General features: G+C 42.0%; 1 protein-coding gene across 1 annotated transcript in view; it reads right to left on the minus strand.

Annotated features, from left to right (window-relative positions):
• LOC125887045 (copine-8-like) overlaps window positions 1-22131 on the minus strand; it is a 107127-nt gene that overhangs the window by 55013 nt on the left and 29983 nt on the right. Inside the window, exons 5-6 of the mRNA XM_049573546.1 lie at window positions 20725-20828; window positions 439-478 (exon numbers count right to left, since the gene is read on the minus strand). Of these exons, the coding sequence (XP_049429503.1) occupies window positions 439-478; window positions 20725-20828 (144 nt within the window). The remainder of the gene's footprint in view (window positions 1-438; window positions 479-20724; window positions 20829-22131) is intronic.

Genomic DNA, 22131 nt, shown 5'->3' on the forward strand with positions numbered 1-22131 from the left:
ACGAGTCAGAATAAGTTAGAAAAATAGTCAAACTGCTGAGAAGTACCTGAAGATATTTAAGACAGTGTAAAACAAAGTCACAAAACATAATTAGAAGTGATGCTAATTTGTGCAGCTGCTTCTTATTTCTGTGAGTTTCTAATTGTGTTGTCAGCTCTTCTTTTACTCTGACAGATTTTCTTTCAGTAAAACACCTCCACACCTGTAGTTATAGTAACTGTTAAGGAACTGCATGTGACTCTGAGCCTTTAGGTTTCATATAGCTTCATGTCTTACAATGGTGTTGCTACAGGATTGTTCCTGTGACGCCACTCTTACCTGTGACACTCTGATTCATATCAGGCTGCTATTGTACTGGAAGGATAAACATTTGGCTGTATAATATCTCCATGAATGCACGACTGATTGTTGAACAGCTGAGGTGAAGGAGACACTCACGTGTTTAGAGAGGTTGTCGCTCTTGCAGTCCAAATCATACCTGTGGAGAAGAGAGGAGAGATGAAACATCAGAGCGGGAGCTGTGATAGGCTGCGAGCTGAGAGCAGCAGATCTGTGACTGAAAGGCTGCCAAAACACCAATTAGTAGTCAATGACAAAAGCTCCTCTCACTCGTCACCTACTATTAATGCGAGACACTTGTCCGCTAATCACTGCAAAGAAGCTGTTGAGGTTTAAAGTAGCCTCGTGATTACGCCACCAAAAGCTTTAGTGATCTGATTTCATGCGTGACGGTACAACAATGTTAGCGGCCACAGTGCAGCTAACGGCTGAAAGTCTTTCACTTCACACAGCAAAGTCCCCATTTTCCAGTTTTAAGCAATGATCAGTTCAATAAACGATATAAAGAGACAGATAAAAGAAGAATTAAAGAGATCTGTCACTGGAAAATGACACATTAAAAATACTGCATAGTTTATCTCACTATAACAAGAAAATGAAAGAGGAGAACAGAACAAGCACGTTTTCACTTTGGATTAAACATGGTCAGAACTCTGTGAGGAATCAACATGAATGGATGATGGATGGATGGATTAATGCATGGATGGATGGATGGATGGATGAATGGACACATCCATACTTAGATATCAAGCACAAACTCACTAAGCAGACTCACAGACTCGGATGAATGTTCAGGGTTTTTAATCAGGCAAAGGTTGGTACATGGGTGGTCAGTCACACTGGTGAAAGTATCTAAAATCAACAGGCACAAGGGTGGTCACAAGTAAAAACGATCAAACAAACACGGAGGGAACACAAGGGAAACACTAGACCTTATATTCAAGGGTAAAGACCATCCGGCAACAAGGGGAAGACAGGGACTTAAACAAACTGAGACAAGAGAGACAATGAGACACAAGTGAAACACATTGAGGCACAGGTGAAACACATTGAGACACAGGTGAAACACATTGAGGCACAGGTGAAACACATTGAGGCACAGGTGAAACACACTGAGACACAGGTGAAATACACTGAGGCACAGGTGAAACACATTGAGACACAGGTGAAACACACTGAGACACAGGTGAAACACACTGAGGCACAGGTGAAACACACTGAGGCACAGATGAAACACATTGAGGCACAGGTGAAACACATTGAGGCACAGGTGAAACACACTGGGACACAGGTGAAACACATTGAGGCACAGGTGAAACACATTGAGGCACAGATGAAACACATTGGGACACAGGTGAAACACATTGAGGCACAGGTGAAACACATTCAGACACAGATGAAACACATTGAGGCACAGGTGAAACACATTGAGGCACAGGTGAAACACATTGAGGCACAGGTGAAACACATTGAGACACAGGTGAAACACATTGAGGCACAGGTGAAACACATTGAGACACTGGTGAAACACATTGAGGCACAGGTGAAACACATTGAGGCACAGGTGAAACACATTGGGGCACAGGTGAAACACATTGAGGCACAGGTGAAACACATTGAGGCACAGGTGAAACACATTGGGACACAGGTGAAACACATTGAGACACTGGTGAAACACATTGAGGCACAGGTGAAACACATTGAGACACAGGTGAAACACATTGAGACACAGGTGAAACACATTGAGGCACAGGTGAAACACATTGAGGCACAGGTGAAACACATTGAGGCACAGGTGAAACACACAAGGCACAGGTGAAACACATTGAGGACACAGGTTAAACACATTGAGGCACAGATGAAACACATTGGGACACAGGTGAAACATACTGAAACGCAGGTGAAACACATTGAGGCACAGGTGAAACACACTGGGACACAGGTGAAACACATTGAGGCACAGGTGAAACACATTGAGACACAGGTGAAACACACTGAGGCACTGGTGAAACACACTGAGGCACAGGTGAAACACATCAAGGCACAGGTGAAACACATTGGGACACAGGTGAAACACACTGAGACACAGGTGAAACACATTGAGACACTGGTGAAACACATTGAGGCACAGGTGAAACACATTGGGACACAGGTGAAACAAATTGAGGCACTGGTGAAATACATTGAGGCACAGGTGAAACACATTGAGGCACAGGTGAAACACATTGGGGCACAGGTGAAACACATTGAGGCACAGGTGAAACACATTGAGGCACAGGTGAAACACACTGAGACACAGGTGAAATACACTGAGGCACTGGTGAAACACATTGAGACACAGGTGAAACACACTGAGGCACAGGTGAAACACACTGAGACACAGGTGAAACACATTCAGACACAGGTGAAACACACTGAGGCACTGGTGAAACACATTGAGGCACAGGTGAAACACACTGAGACACAGGTGAAACACATTGAGGCACAGGTGAAACACATTGAGGCACAGGTGAAACACACTGAGACACAGGTGAAATACACTGAGGCACTGGTGAAACACATTGAGACACAGGTGAAACACACTGAGGCACAGGTGAAACACACTGAGACACAGGTGAAACACATTCAGACACAGGTGAAACACATTGAGGCACAGGTGAAACACATTGAGGCACAGATGAAACACATTGGGACACAGGTGAAACACACTGAAACGCAGGTGAAACACATTGAGGCACAGGTGAAACACATTGAGGCACAGGTGAAACACACTGGGACACAGGTGAAACACATTGAGGAACAGGTGAAACACATTGAGGCACAGATGAAACACATTGGGACACAGGTGAAACATACTGAAACGCAGGTGAAACACATTGAGGCACAGGTGAAACACACTGGGACACAGGTGAAACACACTGAGACACAGGTGAAACACATTGAGGCACAGGTGAAACACATTGAGACACAGGTGAAACACACTGAGGCACTGGTGAAACACTGGTGAAACACATGAGACACAGGTGATTTGCTGGCACAGGTGAAACACATCAAACAGGTGACACATTGAAACACATTGACACAGGTGAAACACACTGAGACACTCAGGTGAAACACATTGAGGCACAGGTGAAACACATTGGGACACAGGTGAAACAAATTGAGGCAGGTGAAGTTGAGGCACAGGTGAAACACATTGAGGCACAGGTGAAACACATTGGGGCACAGGTGAAACACATTGAGGCACAGGTGAAACACACTGGGACACAGGTGAAACACATTGAGGCACAGGTGAAACACATTGAGGCACAGGTGAAACACACTGAGACACAGGTGAAATACACTGAGGCATTGGTGAAACACATTGAGACACAGGTGAAACACACTGAGGCACAGGTGAAACACACTGAGACACAGGTGAAACACATTCAGACACAGGTGAAACACACTGAGGCACTAATGAAACACATTGAGGCACAGGTGAAACACACTGAGACACAGGTGAAACACACTGAGGCACAGGTGAAACACATTGAGGCACAGGTGAAACACACTGGGACACAGGTGAAACACATTGAGGAACAGGTGAAACACATTGAGGCACAGATGAAACACATTGGGACACAGGTGAAACATACTGAAACGCAGGTGAAACACATTGAGGCACAGGTGAAACACACTGGGACACAGGTGAAACACATTGAGGCACAGGTGAAACACATTGAGACACAGGTGAAACACACTGAGGCACTGGTGAAACACATTGAGGCACAGGTGAAACACACTGAGACACAGGTGAAACACATTGAGGCACAGGTGAAACACATCAAGGCACAGGTGAAACACATTGGGACACAGGTGAAACACACTGAGACACAGGTGAAACACATTGAGACACTGGTGAAACACATTGAGGCACAGGTGAAACACATTGGGACACAGGTGAAACAAATTGAGGCACTGGTGAAATACATTGAGGCACAGGTGAAACACATTGAGGCACAGGTGAAACACATTGGGGCACAGGTGAAACACATTGAGGCACAGGTGAAACACATTGAGGCACAGGTGAAACACATTGAGGCACAGGTGAAACACACTGAGACACAGGTGAAACACACTGAGGCACAGGTGAAACACACTGAGACACAGGTGAAACACACTGAGACACAGGTGAAACACATTCAGACACAGGTGAAACACACTGAGGCACTGGTGAAACACATTGAGGCACAGGTGAAACACACTGAGACACAGGTGAAACACATTGAGGCACAGGTGAAACACACTGAGGCACAGGTGAAACACACTGAGGCACAGGTGAAACACACTGAGACACAGGTGAAACACACTGAGGCACAGGTGAAACACACTGAGACACAGGTGAAACACATTGAGGCACAGGTGAAACACATTGAGGCACAGGTGAAACACACTGGGACACAGGTGAAACACATTGAGGCACAGGTGAAACACATTGAGGCACAGATGAAACACATTGGGACACAGGTGAAACACACTGAAACGCAGGTGAAACACATTGAGGCACAGGTGAAACACATCAAGGCACAGGTGAAACACATTGGGACACAGGTGAAACACATTGAGGCACTGGTAAGACACATTAGGGCGGGGCAAGAATTTACAAAGGAGGGAAACTTGACAGGACACGGGATCTGAAACAAGATACAGTGACAGTGGATACCAAAATAAAACAGGAAACACAGAGATGACAAATGAACATGAATCTAGGCAACTTGATGGGTCAAGACATTAGACATGTGTGACATGCACATTGCTCCACAAGGTGTGCCTGTTTCCCTGGCCGTTCTTTCTGTTACACAGCTGCTGTTTTTTGGGGTTTTTCTACAGACATTTCCACACACCCAGACACACAGACATGACTGCTTACTGACTTCACATTTATTTGATTATTCATCATTATTTTGTGAACAAATAAGATTTTAGCTCTTTGTACACTCGTCGATGCAGCCTCAGAGAAAGGCTGGAACAACATTACAGTACCGATGTGAGCATGTGTAGTCCAGTATTCTCTGCACTTTCTAGCACACATTCAACACATCCCTGTATGTACAGTTTGCACCTGTGTAAAGATACAGTGTGTTTGTGGTCTAGCTGTTATCTGTTTTCATACCTACTTGCCTATGAGGTAGATTATACCTGTTGTTTATGTCTGCTCATCTTTGTTTAGCTCCAGTACACTGTCTCTGTTGAGCTGCATGTCTGTATCTGTATGTGCCTGTATATTTGTTCTCACGGCGTGTGTGAGGATATCATGAGAGCTGCTGACAAGCAGAGTCCAATTCCTCGTACGTGTCAACATAATTGGCCAATTAAGTTGATTGTGTTAGTGACAGGACAGCTGGCAGACGTCTTATCAGATTTAGAAATACAGTTAAGCTCAAGCACGATGACTCAATGTCACTTTTGATGAAACTTTATACAGTTACACATCTCTCTGTTCGGTTTTAGTATTCCAGCTGCATTTGACTGTGTGTGTGTGTGTGTGTGTGTGTGTGTGTCACTGCCTGAGCTTCATCTCATCACAGTGTTCTCACGTTCTGAAACCCTGATGACTAACAGAGCGTTCACACGAACTTTTCAGGACTGAATTTGTGCAGAACAAAGCCATTATTTCCAGTGGTAAGAACAAGCTGTAACAAAGCATCCTGCCCTGATTTGCTGTCAGGTTTTAAACTAAACTACGCTGACCTTTGACCCCGAACACACTGACCTCTTCGATTAGAGGCCAGTGGGATTGTGGTGTTGATGAGAGGCTGAAGTTACAACAGTGAAATCTCACTGTAGAGAAGGACAGAAGAGAAATACATTTGTGCATCAGTTATGTAACTCTGCACTTTGATCCTAAACAATCCTGACATGACAGAAAATATCTGAGAGGACATGAACGCCAGGTTAGAAAATAAATATTCTGATTGTTTACACTGCAGTGCATCATGGGAACACAACACAATATCTTTATCGTCACTGTAAAAACACAGCAAGATTCAGCCTTCAACTACAGCACAGAGCTGAAATAAACAAGTTCATACAAATAAGTTCAAACAGCAATAAATAGAGATTATAAAACGTATAGGGCATTTCAGTTTGCTGGTTAATAGGATTATTTACTGGGATTTGTTTTACACGCAACCTCTAAAACTCTGTAAGAAACACCACATTATGTCCTCAGTCTGTGACAGTCGCTCTCAGACAAAACTCAGAGAAATACCTGAATTAAAATCAAAATCAGACTTCATCATTCGACTCCTGTATTTTAACACTGTCGGACTCACAATGGATATTTTTTAAAAGGTTGATGCATCAGAGACGCCATATTCTCAGGGCTGCAAAATTACTCACAATATTATCACAAGAGCAGTATCCAAATTTAAGGAGCTGCTATTTTTGATGGAGGTAAAATGTGTCATAACATGATGTTATAGATAAAGCGCTGTGGTGCTGCAGAGATGACCCAACCTACGAATCATAATCCAAACATAAGGGCACATGCTCATCAGGTACAGACGACAATAAAAATTACATCATTATTATTTTTATATTTTGTTTTTGGTGAAAATGAAATTTTCACAAACAAAAGTGACAGCAGCCTTATTATTTTTTATGCCACACATTCATTATTCTTAGTCAAAACCTGGTGCCTACATTACCCACAATGCAACCTGAATGCTGACAGTTTGCTCTGAGATTTCCTCACATATGTGGTCGTGGGGCTGCACAATTATTCAAATTTAAGATTTTGGCTTCTAACAATTCAATGAACATGATAATTTTGACTTTTAACATGCTCAGAGAAAACTCTGCTGCACATCAAATCAAGCGCTCCATGAACCTGGCAGGAGTGTAGCTAAAGCTTTAACCACGTGGGCTTTATTTGGTAAGATAGCACGGGATTGCTTCAAAGTTAGACCAAAAAGTTTGCAGACTGGGTTGGGGTCCATTTAGGTTTCAAACACCTTGCTAAAGGCTTTAAATATATTTGTTCAGAAATTTGGACATAACCAAAACATATGCATTAAGTCTGCTGGCTGGCCTCTATATCGATGGCATAACATTTGGATATAACTTTGTCAGTCTAGTGTCAGTAAGATGAGCTCTATGAACCACTTTCAGCTGTATTACATATGTTGAGAGGATGTGGTAATGCATGCATCTAGTCTAAGATGGAGTCCCATTGGTCGTCTGTTAGAGCTGTTCTAAGAGTGCCAGGCCATTTTTATATTTTCAAGAGTGTGGATTAATATCATTAATGAGCTTGTATATCAGGGACATCAATCCTCTATGATCTGAGTTTAATTCAAGGATACGGTAGATGTGTGATTCTGCTAGATTATTTGGAAATGAATTCAATGTGTTTCTTTCAAAGCTTGAAATTTGAAGGTAATGGAATAAATGGTTCTTAGGTAGATGATACATCTGGGCCAACTGAGAGGAAGATGCAAATATATCTTCTATGTATAAATTATGGATTGATCCGATCCCCTTACTAAACCATAATGTAAATGCATCATCTGTACACGAGGGAGAAAACATGTGATTGGACTTAATGGGGGGGAGGGCTGAAGCTCCTTGCATGGATTATGATTTTGGCCATAATTGTGCAACACTGTGCAGAATCACTTCCTGTAATCAGAGTTCCCCTTTAAAACATACAATATTTTTTCTTCCTGTCCACATAGCTTTCCGTTGCCAATTTGAAAAAGTAGATTTTTCCCCGACTTCACCTGACAACACTGCTCGGTCTACAGAATAGTCACAGTCTGACACACTCGTCCATCCTGTGCAGACGCATTCATCCAAACCCATAAGTAACATCATGCAAACCATGTGATCCACTCGCTTCTCTGGAGAGCAATTTATCCAGCTTTATTTACTCCCCATAACCCGTCACCTTCCCGGGCCTCTCAGGTGTGCGTCAATATGTGTGTGTGTGTGTGTGTGTGTGTGTGCAGCACCGTGCAGCCGAGTGTGTAAAAGGGAGAGCCTGAGTGTTTCTTTCTACAGACAGCATGCCATGTACGATAAGGCGCCTGCTGACACAACTGGGAGACGCTGTGTGTGACTACAGGAGGGTGCTGGGGGGGGCTCCAATACAGAGACGTTCCTAATGTTATTCCATAAGAGCAAGGAAACACGCTGCTGTTACGCAACGCGCCAAAGGCAAAATGCACAGGTGCGCTTCATGTTCTATTCGCCCTTTGCTTCTGTCACTACCAAATGTTCATAAATGATTCATATAATCTTATTTAATAATGAGACCCAAACACAGAGAGCAGCGGGGGAGGGGAGGGGGGCAGAGGGGAGGGGGGAGGAAAACATACTACTGATATATGTATACCATGTACGGTAGTCAGGTCGAATCAGTTTGATTTATAGAGCCCAGTATCTTAAATCAGCCAGAAGTGGCTTTACAATCTGTGCAGATACACCACCCTCTGACCTCTGACCCTCGAACCAGAGCAGGAAGAACTCCCCTAAAATAACCTTCACATGGAGACACTGTCAGAAACCTCAGTGGAGCGGACGGACCGCTCCACCAAAACATGTTGTGAACACACACTAAACCAACACTGTAAAATTACGCCACAATCAGTACGACCAAACTATTGACCGACTGTAAACATGTATGAAGAGTGTATTCAGCTGGACATGTTCACCACACCTACAAACACACACATGTTCACCCACACCTACAAACACACACATGTTCACCGCACCTACAAACACACACATGTTCACCCACACCTACAAACACACACATGTTCACCGCACCTACAAACACACACATGTTCACCCACACCTACAAACACACACGTGTGCAGGAGCATGCCTGTGGATATTCTCATTCATCCAGGTCATAGTTATCTCAAGGCAATTGAATCGAATGCAACTGGACTTAGTTTTGTCTTAGAAGACGTTTCACCTCTTATCCAAGAGGCTTCATCAGTTCGTGCTTGTCTGACTAGGCTGGAACTAGTCTGACAAACTGGTGTGGAAGCACCCAGGTATTTAACCTCTGGGGAGGTCTTCAAAGGGCAAATTATGTCACTGGTTCATTAGTGCTCCAATGGTGTGTCAACGACAGTCGTTGAAACTCCTGCTGCAACGCTGCAATTGGAGTCGTTAGGGTCACATGAGGCCATTTGTGAACGACCATTGTTTTTAGAGGTTAAGTTGTTAAACCTCCTGGGCAAGGATGAAAGGACAGCATTATAGGTGGCACCTATCCTAGTTCCAGCCTAGTCAGACAAGCATGAACTGATGAAGCCTCTTGGATAAGAGGTGAAACGTCTTCTAAGACAAAACCAAGTCCAGTTGCGTTCGATTCAATTGCCTTGAGATTGGTGTGCAGGAGCGCGTGTCTCATGGCGCCTCATGAGTGAGTGACTATGTGTTTACGTGGATGACATCACTATGCATGGGCACTGGGCCAGACAGGGTTTCTGTTGTTCCTGTGCTGTCTGTCTTGCAGTGTGTGTAGTGTGTGGTGTGTAACGGGGTGGGGGGTGGGGGGGGGCAACGATGACTAACGATGGCACACAAACAAATGAGGCCAGAGAGGCAGGCAAACAACAGCTGACAGCTCTCTGACACTTGAGCTCCGTCTCCTAACAGCTTTATGAAACCTTCATAAAACCTCCACAGCCGCGGATACGAGATGTTGCACCACTGTGTTATTAACACAAGTTCGATGGTCTGATTGGTCCTGACAGATTATACTGAAGAAACTGTCATTAGATTATTTTCCCACATTGTTCAGCTCTACAGATGAATGTTATGCAATAAATATTTGCATGAGACGTGATAAAAACTGTTCTGTCGATATATAAGCATGAACTCTCCAATAGTTTGACTCTGAATCATTTTTCAGATCTCACCTTCTTACAGAATAATGGTCCAATTTTTTTCAACAATTCAAATGTAAATGAGTTTTTTGTTTTTAAATACATTTGAACTCTGCTGATGTTTGTCAAAAAAGAGTATGGCCGAGTTAAAGGTTGAGTTATTATTGTTTCTGATTCTGCTGATTTGTCGTTCGAATCGTGGGTCTATTTGTGACATGTTTTTGACAGAGAGGATTCCAGTGCAGTAATTAGTCATAAACAAAGAGGTATTTTGTGTTTCTTTCTGGTTTAAAGATAAAATTACATGTATGATCAATTTCATCATGCACAGGTTACATGTTTGTTGTGAGTTTTTGCATGAGTAACACTGCATGTTAAACTTGGACGAGGGAGCGGCTTCCTCTTGTAGATAAAATCATGTCAGTGCAGTGATTTACATTTTAATGTAAAACTACAGTCTTCTGTGTGTCTACAGATATTTCCTAAATTCATACAGGTAAATTTTACATTTTATATTTTCTATATTCTAAGTTATTAGGGATGCTTTGTGCATACTGTAAAACCTTAGTTAGTAGCCCGGGTTTTTATTTGTCTAAATCACTGAAGTCAACAGGCCTATATTTGAGACGGGCCTTAAATTCCTCTCACACAAAACTGTTCCTCAGCAAAGACAGAGAAATACAATCAAATTGTTCATATAAATTAGTCTGAATATTACTGTATAAAAATTAGGCTTCCAACAACAAATCCATTATGAATCAGTCATTTGGTCTAACTCCAAGAGACAGTTATGACACTCGTTTTATGTCACACAAGGATTACGTCACCCGTCAAACGGACCCAACTCCACTTTATCCTGTTAAAACATTTCTCACAACTTGGATTAATTTTATTAAAAAAAACCTTTTGATTATTTTGTTCTGAGGACCCTGATGGACTGAAGGAATATGAATAACTCACAGGGTAACCGAGGAATGGACACATAATCTGACTTCATGACCGATTCAGAGGTAATGTACTCTTTTATTTTTCTTCCATCTCTTGTTTACCAGGCCGATTAATCAGGGGGAATTAATGTCTTCTTTGGTGCTCATGGTCTCAGTCTAATGAACTGAATCGAGCTGACGATGTGTAGAGTTTCAATACTGACACAGTTAACACATTTATATTTGTATGCACAACCTATGAGCTCACTAACACTAGCTCCAGTGGGTAGCCAACAACCTGATTTATACATCCAAGGAACTTCTATAATAATGAACTGCTTGGCAACCAGACCAGGCCTCTAATAGAGACAGGCCTTTATCTATCTATCTATCTATCTATCTATCTACCTACCTGACCTCTTTAACAGCCCGGCCAGTGCCAGCTCCAGTCTGCCAATATACTACAGAGAGCACATACGTACTGAGCAACATTCAGTTTGTTTCCACAAAAATGTTTATGTGAAAATGAAGCATTTCTTAATGACTATAAAGTTCTTATACATTTTAATATAGCTAATAGAGCTGATTCCTGATATCTGATACTCTGGATCACTCTGGCAGAAAAATCTCCAAACCAGTGAAATAAATAGAGTTAATACAGCTATATTCGCCTTTTATTCCTTTGGGAGGATTTTTCACGTCATTTTTTGAGCTCTGATCCAATTTGCCACACTTGATTAGACAACAATCCACCCTGAGGGGCTTCCACTGGCTTCACTGAGCATCTCATGTTTCAGTTTATAAAGGGGAGAAAAGAGGAGCAGTGAACATGGCCCGCAGTGAGATGGGGGTTAACAGGATTTCCAGGCACGGATGGCAGCAGAGGAAGCAAAGTGTGTCGTGGCTTTGGGGTCTTTGGGTAAAGAGAGCAGGGGATGGTTCAGCAGCAGTGCGGTTGCTGGCGGTTTGAGGGGTGCTCGCTGCTGTCTGGCTGTATGAATGTCCTGAAGGGATGTGAGGCGCAGAGTGGGAGTGAGGGGAGGTGGAGGAGGTGAGGAGCTACAGTAAAAAGACTTTCAGACCTCAGGACAGAGGAGAGCAGGGTCACCGCTGGTTCTGGGAGAAATCTGAGAAATCTATGTGTGTGTGTGCATGTTACAGCTCAACATGAGAGGCAGAGAGGAAACTCTGCACATGTTTCACTGTACTCTGTGTCTTTTTACCTGAGTGTTGTATGTCTTTAACATTTCAGAATATTTATGTCTGTGCATTAAGCAAAAAATTGAAAATAGCAACAGACCCATGTTATTACCTGGAGGTAAAGCTGCCTCTCCCCCACAGGGCTGTAGGCTACATACTGTAAGAGTCTTAAAATGTGTTTGTCTTGTTGTGTTATTGGGAGCCAGAACAGAAGGAGTCATGGCTCAAAACCAGCCGCCACTGCCCGGCAACAAAAACAAAGACAACTATAGTTAAATGTGATAAGACCAAAGGACTGGACGGAGGCCATCATCAAAAATGCTCACAAGTGCAGCGTACACTTCATATCAGGTTAGGGAAAAAGTATTTCCTGTTGTAGGGATGAATAACGTTATGTGTGTTAAGGGTTATCATGTCCACCTCATCAGAAACTGGGGAGGGATTAAGAGGAATATTGGATTTCTCTGGAACGCTAACCCATTGGTCAGTGTTTACTTATTCAAGTAACACTCACGGTCCCGGAGAGTGAGTGACCTGACATGGTGCGTTGGTAAATTCAGTCTGATGCTCTACACTAAAATGAAAGCCCTGTTGGTGGAAGAAACGGAGCGTTATATTTCTACATGAATGAACCAACGGTTAAGTTAATCACACATTCACTCCGCTCTGTGCTCTGCTGCTCCGTCTCCACAGACAGAGTGTCCAGAGTGAGAATATTTCAGAATATTCCCTATTCAGAGTGACTTGTATCATCTTATCATCTTCCTTCATTGTTTGAAACAAGCCAACAGAACCAGCTAGCGCTAGCTGACATCTGAGGAGAATTGTTTTGCCTCCAGCTAAGCCCCGCCCACCAAAAAACGTCACACGGTGTACTAACAGTAAAAGGGTCTCTGCTCTCCATTCACATAACATATTTTAATTGTCTGTACCGAAGGTTCGTATGGAGTTTGACAAACAAGTATGCAGATTCTTATCTGTGGAATCGTGTGCATAGGGACTTAAGAGTTTCACACACTGGTTCCTCTCGACTGTTTCAAATCTCTGCTGCAGGAATTTTCATCATCATCTATCTGCCGATGTCAGGGTGTGTTTTAGCTGCTCTTTGTAATCATGTGTAGTTGCCCCTGTTTTTATGTTTTTATGGTTCACTTACAGCATATATTAACAGACTTTTTGTAATCTCATTTTGTGTTTTAAATTGCTTGTTTTAGAGCTGTATATTTTTTACCTTGTGTTTTGGTTCTGTTGTCTGTCTCTAACTTTATGTTGCTGCCTTTCTCGGTCAGGACACTCCTGAAAAAGAGATTTTTAATCTCAAGAGGTTTTTTTAAGAGTTGTACCGATACCGAAACCCGTATCAGAAATGCCTACGATACTGCATAAAAATGCGGCATCAGCGAGTACAGCCTATGACCAATCCAATACCACGTAATGCCTCACATCATTACGCATATTCACGCTATCATTTGAACATCACCATCGCGATGTGCACATCTGCGATACTCACATTGCAGGACATGCAATGTTTTCTCTTTTTTTAGAACATGTAAACTTTTGTTTTGCTTCAGAAAAGCAGCTCTAAAGCTTCACTCGTTGCTCCGCTCCGCTCGCCTCTCTCTCTGTGTCTCCCTCTCTGACAACAGCAGCCCCTTCCCCTCTCATGCACACGCTGCAGTCACACACTGAAAATGAACGACATGCAAGAGGGAGAAACGGTAAAGGAGGATTTATGCCTGGTACACACTACACGACTTTTCTGCCCGTTCTTAAAGTCACTATGTCACATTACATGATTGTGGAGTCATAAAACCGTGCCGTGACTTGGCCGACAGACATGACACACTACACGAGTGTGATGTCATCGGGTTATTCTTGTCCTATTATTATTACTTTTACTATTATTTGAGTCACTGTCTGTTCATGTGCCAGCCGAAATGTTGGTGTAGTCACCTAAAAAGCGCCAGCAGACGGCAGGAGCTACATTTGAAGTACCGTACGTAAACATTAAAGTCACTGATTTCTCCACAACAAGTTCCTGCAAATGTTTCACAATAAAAGCCTATTTAGAAAATTGAGGGATTCTCTCAGCCGAGGTTATAAGGGGCTTTTAATTTGAAACAAGTTCAGGAAGTGTTGAGTTTGAAATGACGGCGCCATGCATTAACTTTATCAAGCCAACGGGAGCGGATAAAAAGTAAAAAATATAAAGAAGAGGGAATGATAAATTACGACCCTTTCATAATGTAGTCTGTTTCAAATGAAGCTGGTAGCCTCTGCAGTTATGGTGAGTAAAAGCCCCACCACTATTTTTTAATTTTCTTACTTTAAAGGGATAGTTCAACATTTTTTGCAAATTCTTCTATTGCCGTAATCCCTATAGTCATATGAGTAGGTACATTACCTTTAATTGTCAGTGCGTGCTGTTCTGAGCTGAAATGGAGGTAAACGGTACAGGTCCCTCTCTCCCTCAAAACTAATCAAATACACCATCAATTGACTCCAAAACGCTCTAGTGGACATGCGTCCGCTTGCGCATTCCCCACGCTATTAAATAATAATGTTTAATTAAGTAACATTACGACACATGAAGCAAATACTCGGAACTACTTTCTTGAGTAAACCACTGGGCGGAGTGACACAGTGCGCAGCTGAGACAGTGCCGTAGTTTTTGCTTGTAGCCATTTGCGGTATCGTCAGCGGGACACACCAGAAGGTTTGAGGAAAGTTTACAAGTGTTTTTGTAAATCATGGTTTACACATGCATTGTAAAGGGTTGCAGTAACAAGCCGAAGACATGGAGCAAAGTGAAGTTTCACGTAGTTCCAACCAGTAATATGGACAGGATGAAACAATGGCTATTTGTGCCGGACATCGACCCCAACACGCCTGTGGAAATGGTCCAGAAAATGTTTGTGTGCTCCTGCCATTTTTTACCGGAGGACTACGCTGAAAGGATGGAGCGCAGAAGCTCAGGAATGGTTCAAGCACTTTTCTTCAAAGATACTGTCATACCATCTGTTGGCATCACAAAACGAGCAGACGTGGTAAGTGATCGTTGTGTATTTTGCTCAGCTAAATGTTGTTATGGTTATAGTTATGTTATGGATAAGTGCTTGCCCAGAGCATATAGTGAAGTGACTGGCATTACTTCTCATTGTTGGGAATAAACAGACTGCTAGGGAACAATTTATGTTGTTGTTCCTTCAGGAGTTGTGGTGATTTATGAGTGTGGAGTTAGCATGTTCTCCCCGTGTTCCGGTGATTATTTTGAGGCGTACTCTATATTTATATTGCACAGGTGTACCTAATAAAGTGGCAATAAGCCCCACATTTACACCACCGGCTGTGGGTCTCCCCTCAGCCCCTGGTTGCTTGGCAGCCTCAATCTCTCTTCTTGCTCTCTCTTCTTCCAAAAACTGTAACTCTTCCTCTGTATATTCCGGCTTCTTCTCAGCAAACTTGTTGTTTTGATGACGGGATTAACTGCACTAAACATACGCTGTTTGAAATCACTCCGCCCGGCAAGTACTGCATGTCTGGAATGTAGTTCCGGCTCTGCATTTGGCTTCAAAACAACTCTGTCTCGTAATATTACATTATTATTTCATAGCGTGGTGAATGTGTAAGCTACAAGTTGTCCACTAGAGCGTTTTGGAGTCATTTGATGGTGTATTTGATTAGTTTTGAGGGAGAGAGGGACCTGTACCATTCACCTCCATTTCCGCGGGCAGCTCTGCTCCACCGATCTCAGAACAGCACACACTGACAGTAAAAGGTAATGTACCTACACATATGACTATAGGGATTACGGCAATAGGCGAATTTGCCAAAATGTCGAACTATCCCTTTAAGTCAAATGTTGAAAATTCTTGTATTTTTTAATACAAGCCCTACATTCTACTGTAGCCTTTAAAATGTCTTTTTTTACCAAATTGTGTGACACTTTAACCTGTGTCTTGATCTGTGTCAACACTGGATATAATAATAAGAAGAAGAAGAAGAAGAAGAAAAGAAAAAAAGTTTTATGGCATTCATTCTACTATTATGTATTTATTTCTTAATATTTTACATAGAGTTTTGGGAGTTGAGATATACAACAATTCATATCCCATTCATTTTTATTTTACGTGCTGGTATCGGATCGGGACTCGGTATTGGCAGATACCTAAGGTTCAGGGATCGGAATCGGTATCGGGAAGGAAAAAGTGGTTTCTGTACATCTCTAGTTTTTTTGGTGAAATAAAGCTTCAATAAATAAATTAAATTACACATATGGTATGCTTCATATTGTATTTTTTTCATTATCCTCAGAAGCCTGTTAACATCTGGCAAAGGAACTGCTGATGATTCAGTTTGGGTGATTTTACATTTGTTTAAATGTGGATTAATGTACATCGTCCCTTTTATACAAATAAATTGAAATTGATCATGTCTGTGTGTGTTTGGGTGATTTTGTTCTTTTTCTGGAGGCAGACATTTGTGTGTGTGTGCGTACGTGTGTGCGTATGTGTGTGTGTTAGCCATGTCCTCGCTGCGAGTGATCGTAGTGCCATCAGCCCAGCAGACAGTAACGGGGCCTGATGCTCACCCACTCACAAAGAGCCATACAGGGAGTCGGCCGGGCTGCACAAACGCACACACACACAAATATCCCTCTATATATTTGATCACACATGCCTACATGCTGAGGCACAGGCCTACACACACATATACACATTACCAGACACAGACTGTTGGTACAGTGGGAACACAATACACTGCCTACACGTGGACACACACACACACACAGACACACACACAGCCCTACAGGACCAATGGCAAGCGTCTTTCCTTGACCTTCAGTGTGACCTCCCACAGCTTGTAAGCAGCGTGAGTCTCCGGCTGCCGACAGGCCAACAAGTAAACAAACAAAAGAGCGGTTGCATATTTCATGAGCTCTCGTGGGAAAACGCGTGAGGCTGGAACAATAGAGGAAAATACAGATTATCATAATTACTCCGACAGCTCGACTTTCAGGGCTTCATGGGGAAATATGACTTTTTTAACTTTTAACACAAGCGTGACTCCAAATCCAGGTGTTTCTGATGTGTTCGTGACAACATGTAAATATTCGGTTTGTAGCTAAAATAAATACTTTTCTGTTTTAATCCTCCGACAGACGGAGAGACTTTATCAGTCAGATAAGTTTAGTGCAGCTACACCAGGGCTTGACGCTAACTTTTTTCCCAAGGAGCACATGTGCTCCTAAGTTGAAAAAGTAAGGAGCGCACAAAGAACTTTAGGGGCACAATGTAAATTGATCAAATAATGTGTTTTCTGTAATAAACGTGATGCAAATAGACATTTACAAGCAAAATTATTTAATGAATTTGTATACAAAATGTACAGAAAGGTAAAATCATCAAGTTTTGAAAAAGTATTGCAATTTAATTTTGTCTTTAATGTTATTATCTTATATATATTATCTTTGCAATATGATTGTTATATAATGTTATTACTATCCTAAAACATTCTCCAGGTCCTCTGAAACTCTGCAGGACTTAAGCCTCTTTCACACAGAGCGCCCTTTGCGGCGCCCACCGCGGGGTAGGGCGCAGAGGACAGGATTTGGGGGAGTACAGGCTCGTTCAGGAGCTACAGCTCCATGGTGACCGCTTTCGGGTCTACTTCAGGCTCTTCTCTGCTATTGGACGCGCGGTGCTGAGGTGTCGTCACAGCGCGTTGCGGTGAAATTAAAAGAATTTCAATTCGAGCGCAGGCTGGCGGCGCGTGACGCTCAGCTCGGCGGCAGAGCGGTGCGCTCTAGCGCCGCGGTAGCACATACGCAATGAATGGGTTCGTCAGCGGAGGTCTGCGCTTTGCGTGCTGTGTGTGAAAAGGGCTTTATTTCCACCCTGCCCAGCAGCGGTACCGTGGCGAACGGTCCCTAAAGGCCTCTACACACGATCAGCTGTAAAACCGCTTTGCGCTGGCTGTCCCATAGTTTGTCTATGGAGAGGGCAGCAACGTCTGACAAAGCGGCACCGCTACCCTTGGCGTCACGCACGATATTCATTGTGCCGACAGCGGCTTGGAAAACCACCCATAACCGTGTCACACGGGGAAGAGGGAAGGCGGCTGGAGTTCCTCCAACATTTGCGGTTAGATTATCATATTTTTTTATTGACAAAAATATAGGCTGCTTTGGCTGATTTTTTTATGTGCACGTGCCCCTAAATATTTTTTACAGTTCGCACACACCTATTTTTAGTCGCAAATGCGAGTGAAACGCTTGCACTGTCGAGCCCTGTACACTGTGCCACATGGATCTAATAAACTTGGGTACGACATTAGGTTTGATGTCTGCAGACTGTACGATGACAGCGCCTATTGAATCATAGGCTACGACGTACAATGCAACAGCTTCATATACTGAGTGCACAAGGATGCTGCAGGGTTATTACTTCTCCAACTGTGAAGCAAAACATAGAGGTTAATATAACTAATAAAATTATTCTTATCATTAATAAAAGTTATAAAATGCCTGAAAAAATGTTAATAAGATGTTTGAATGTCTGGATTTGTACTTTTTTTTTATAAAATCTCCAAAAAAAGTGATAAAATGTCCGAAAAACATTATTAAAATAAAAAAAAAGTTGATAAAATCTCTTGAAAATATTTATAAAATATCTGAAAATATGCTGATAAAATGTTCAAAAATTATTAAAATGTCAAAAAAGTAAAAATGTCCAAAAAATATAAGTAAAATGATCGAAAAAAAATTGATAAAATGTCTGACAAATATTCATAAAATGGCCTAAAACATGTTTATAAAACATCAGAAAAATATAATTGAAATGTTGAGAAGAAAATTACTAAAAATATCTGAAAAGTATCAATAAAATGGCCAATACGTTGATAAAATGTCAGAAAATTATTATTAGAATGTCCAAAATTATGTTATTGAAATGTCCGAAAAGTCCGTTGTTAGAATATCTAAACCTGTCTGTTTGTTTGGGTTTGGCGTTGATCAGTGGGTCATTTCGTGCTGCATTTCTATTGGTTGGTTAGTAGACATAGGTGGTAACAGCACTCACACAGTGAGATGGTCATCCCAAATTTCTGACACTGTCAGATTTACCCCAGGCTGTCTTTGACCGCAAGACCATGACATCCTCGAACCTCTCTCACTGCTCAACACAGGACCACTGTTTTAGAGCCACCATCAAAGATATCCATTAAACAATGAAAGATAAATGTTCTTGACTTTATGTCAAAAAGAAACTTTACAACAACTTTACATTATTAAGGACACCCCACTGATTTTCAACCAGCTTTGTGTCATAACCATGTGGGTCGTATGTGTAAATGAAATGTGGTTAACTTCCCTCCGTCTCACCAGCAGCCTGGAACGGTTGCTCAGACTACAGATTGTAGCCACCATGGACACCAAGACTATAGAAGTTGATTAAGGGAGAAACTGCCCCTCTCTCTCTAAACTTCAGATCAAACTCTATCAAACCTTAAATCAGGATTCTGTCACTGTCTTGTCTATATGATCACAAAATAAAATGGAGGAGAACATGATGGGGCCTCAAAACGAGCTCTGAGGGACCCCTGAGGTGTTTGTTGTCTGCTGTGGTAGTTAAAGAATCTTGTGTTTTAACAAAGCAGGTTATGCTTGAGCGCTGAAGTCTAAGAAAACTCTGTGCTGACCCAGAAGATACCCACCCAGTGCTTAAGGCAGTCAATTAAAATTGTATGATCAACTGTGTCAAAAGCCGCACTTAGGTCTAAAAGGATTAAGACCGAGCAATCTCCTGCATCTGCTACAGAAACGAGGTTGTTTGTTTCTTTCATAAGAGCTTATTTTGCACTGCAGAGCAGCCAAAAACAAATTCATAAAAAATGGTGGAAAATATTTGATAAAAATACAATTAACAGAGGAAGGAGTTCAAGGTCTTCATCAGTTAAAATGAACCGACTTTTGTAGGTCGTGTGACTGTTTGCTGGAAGATCCTGTTTACATCCAACTGAGAGGACAAACTTGTCTTTTAATGGATACTGAGGAGAAATGACCGATACTGAAAATGGATCATAATCATCACAAAATGCCAAGTGTGTGATTCACTGTGTGAGCGTGGCCCTATTTTGTCTCAAAGCATTGTATGAATGAGATGAATTCACATGGAAACACTGGTGGAAAAAGTGGCAGGAAAACTTGTCTTTTATTTAAAAGGGAGAAGACTTACATCTCCCTCTGCACAGACCATGAATATTTCAGTCTTCGCTCGACTCTGCTCCACACAGAGCGGCAACCACGCCCGCACAACACACACACACAAACACACACACACACAGCAACACACATAGGTCAATTGTTAACTCACAGGTCAAAGCGTAGATTCTGCCTCTCCTCAAAGAAATAGTCCAGGATGAATTTGCGGACGAAGTCAGGGTTGAGGGTGTTGTCTATGACTTCTGTCCGTCCAAACTAGAGGAGAGATGACAGGGTGATGTTTGATTAGCAGCTCAAAGAGTCATTCCACAAACTGGAAAAACACCAGTGAAAAACCCTACATAATGTAAGAAATAACAGTCCTGTATATCGGACATTAAAAATTACACTGTTGTTAAAAAAACAAAGCCTAACAACATGCCAACATGCTGCATCTCAAATGCTTCATGTCTAATATCATTCCTCTTTCAAAGCGCTGATGATTCACCACGAAACCAGGTGAAACTTGTAGCTACTTGTTAGGGTGTAATGATCCATCGATGTGGATCAATATATCAATTCAATGATCAATGATCCAATATTATTGATGCAAAGTGAAAACATCTATCTATATCATCATCTTTAGGTCACGCCTTTATTTTAAAATCCTGTGTCACTGTCAAACAGCAGCAGGCAGATAACGGCGAGCAGCCGAGAGACAGATGACGAGGATAACGTTGTTTACTCGGGAATAAATCAGCAGTGTGGAAATATTTTGGATTTCAGAGAAAATACGGGTCAACAGACAGGACACATGTTGTGTGTAAACAATGACTTTATAGTGATATATTTCAGTCTGCTCTGTCCACAGTCCACAGTCGCACAGAGGCTTTACTGCTAAAAGCAAATTGTTCCTAACAAGCTGAAACAACAACTGTTTATGTCTCATGACGTGTTCACGTAAACCAAATGTGAATTTTTAAGTTTGAAGGCTAGGATACTTTGTGCTGACTCTCTTCATCAAGCAAATAACTCACGTCATACGTGCATGAAATCGCTTTATCACTGTGTGAACTTCCTATGTTATGTCCTCAGCGTCATACGTCCACAGAGGATCTCATTGCTGATTGGCTATCACGGCACGAATCAGTTCAATCAATTTCACATCCATTGTGTCCATCGTGCCGCTCTGCAAGAATTCACATCTACTTGCATCTTTACATTGAATTTAAATGTAATTCACTCCTGTGAATTGTTTTGTGTGTGAACACAACATTACGGCTCAGCCTAGTTTGCCTAATATCTTCATGTTTATGAGCCATAACTTTACCTACAGGCAGTGATTCTTGTCAGCAGCAGAGAGGACAGAGGACTGAGACTGACTGATGTCTCTGTTCTTTATTCTTCATAAAATTCACTCAGTACTGTGATTTCAGGAAAACGATTTATTTAACTGACCTATCAGATTTGTTCCCAGTGAGATATTTAGTATTTAGTGAGTTAATATTGTCACTTTGCTTTTTTTAATATTACTGTTGCTGCTCTAGAAATAAATAATAAAATAGAATAAATTCAGAAC

This window comes from Epinephelus fuscoguttatus, linkage group LG4 (assembly GCF_011397635.1).
Source record: "Epinephelus fuscoguttatus linkage group LG4, E.fuscoguttatus.final_Chr_v1".
Classification (NCBI taxonomy): domain Eukaryota; kingdom Metazoa; phylum Chordata; class Actinopteri; order Perciformes; family Serranidae; genus Epinephelus; species Epinephelus fuscoguttatus.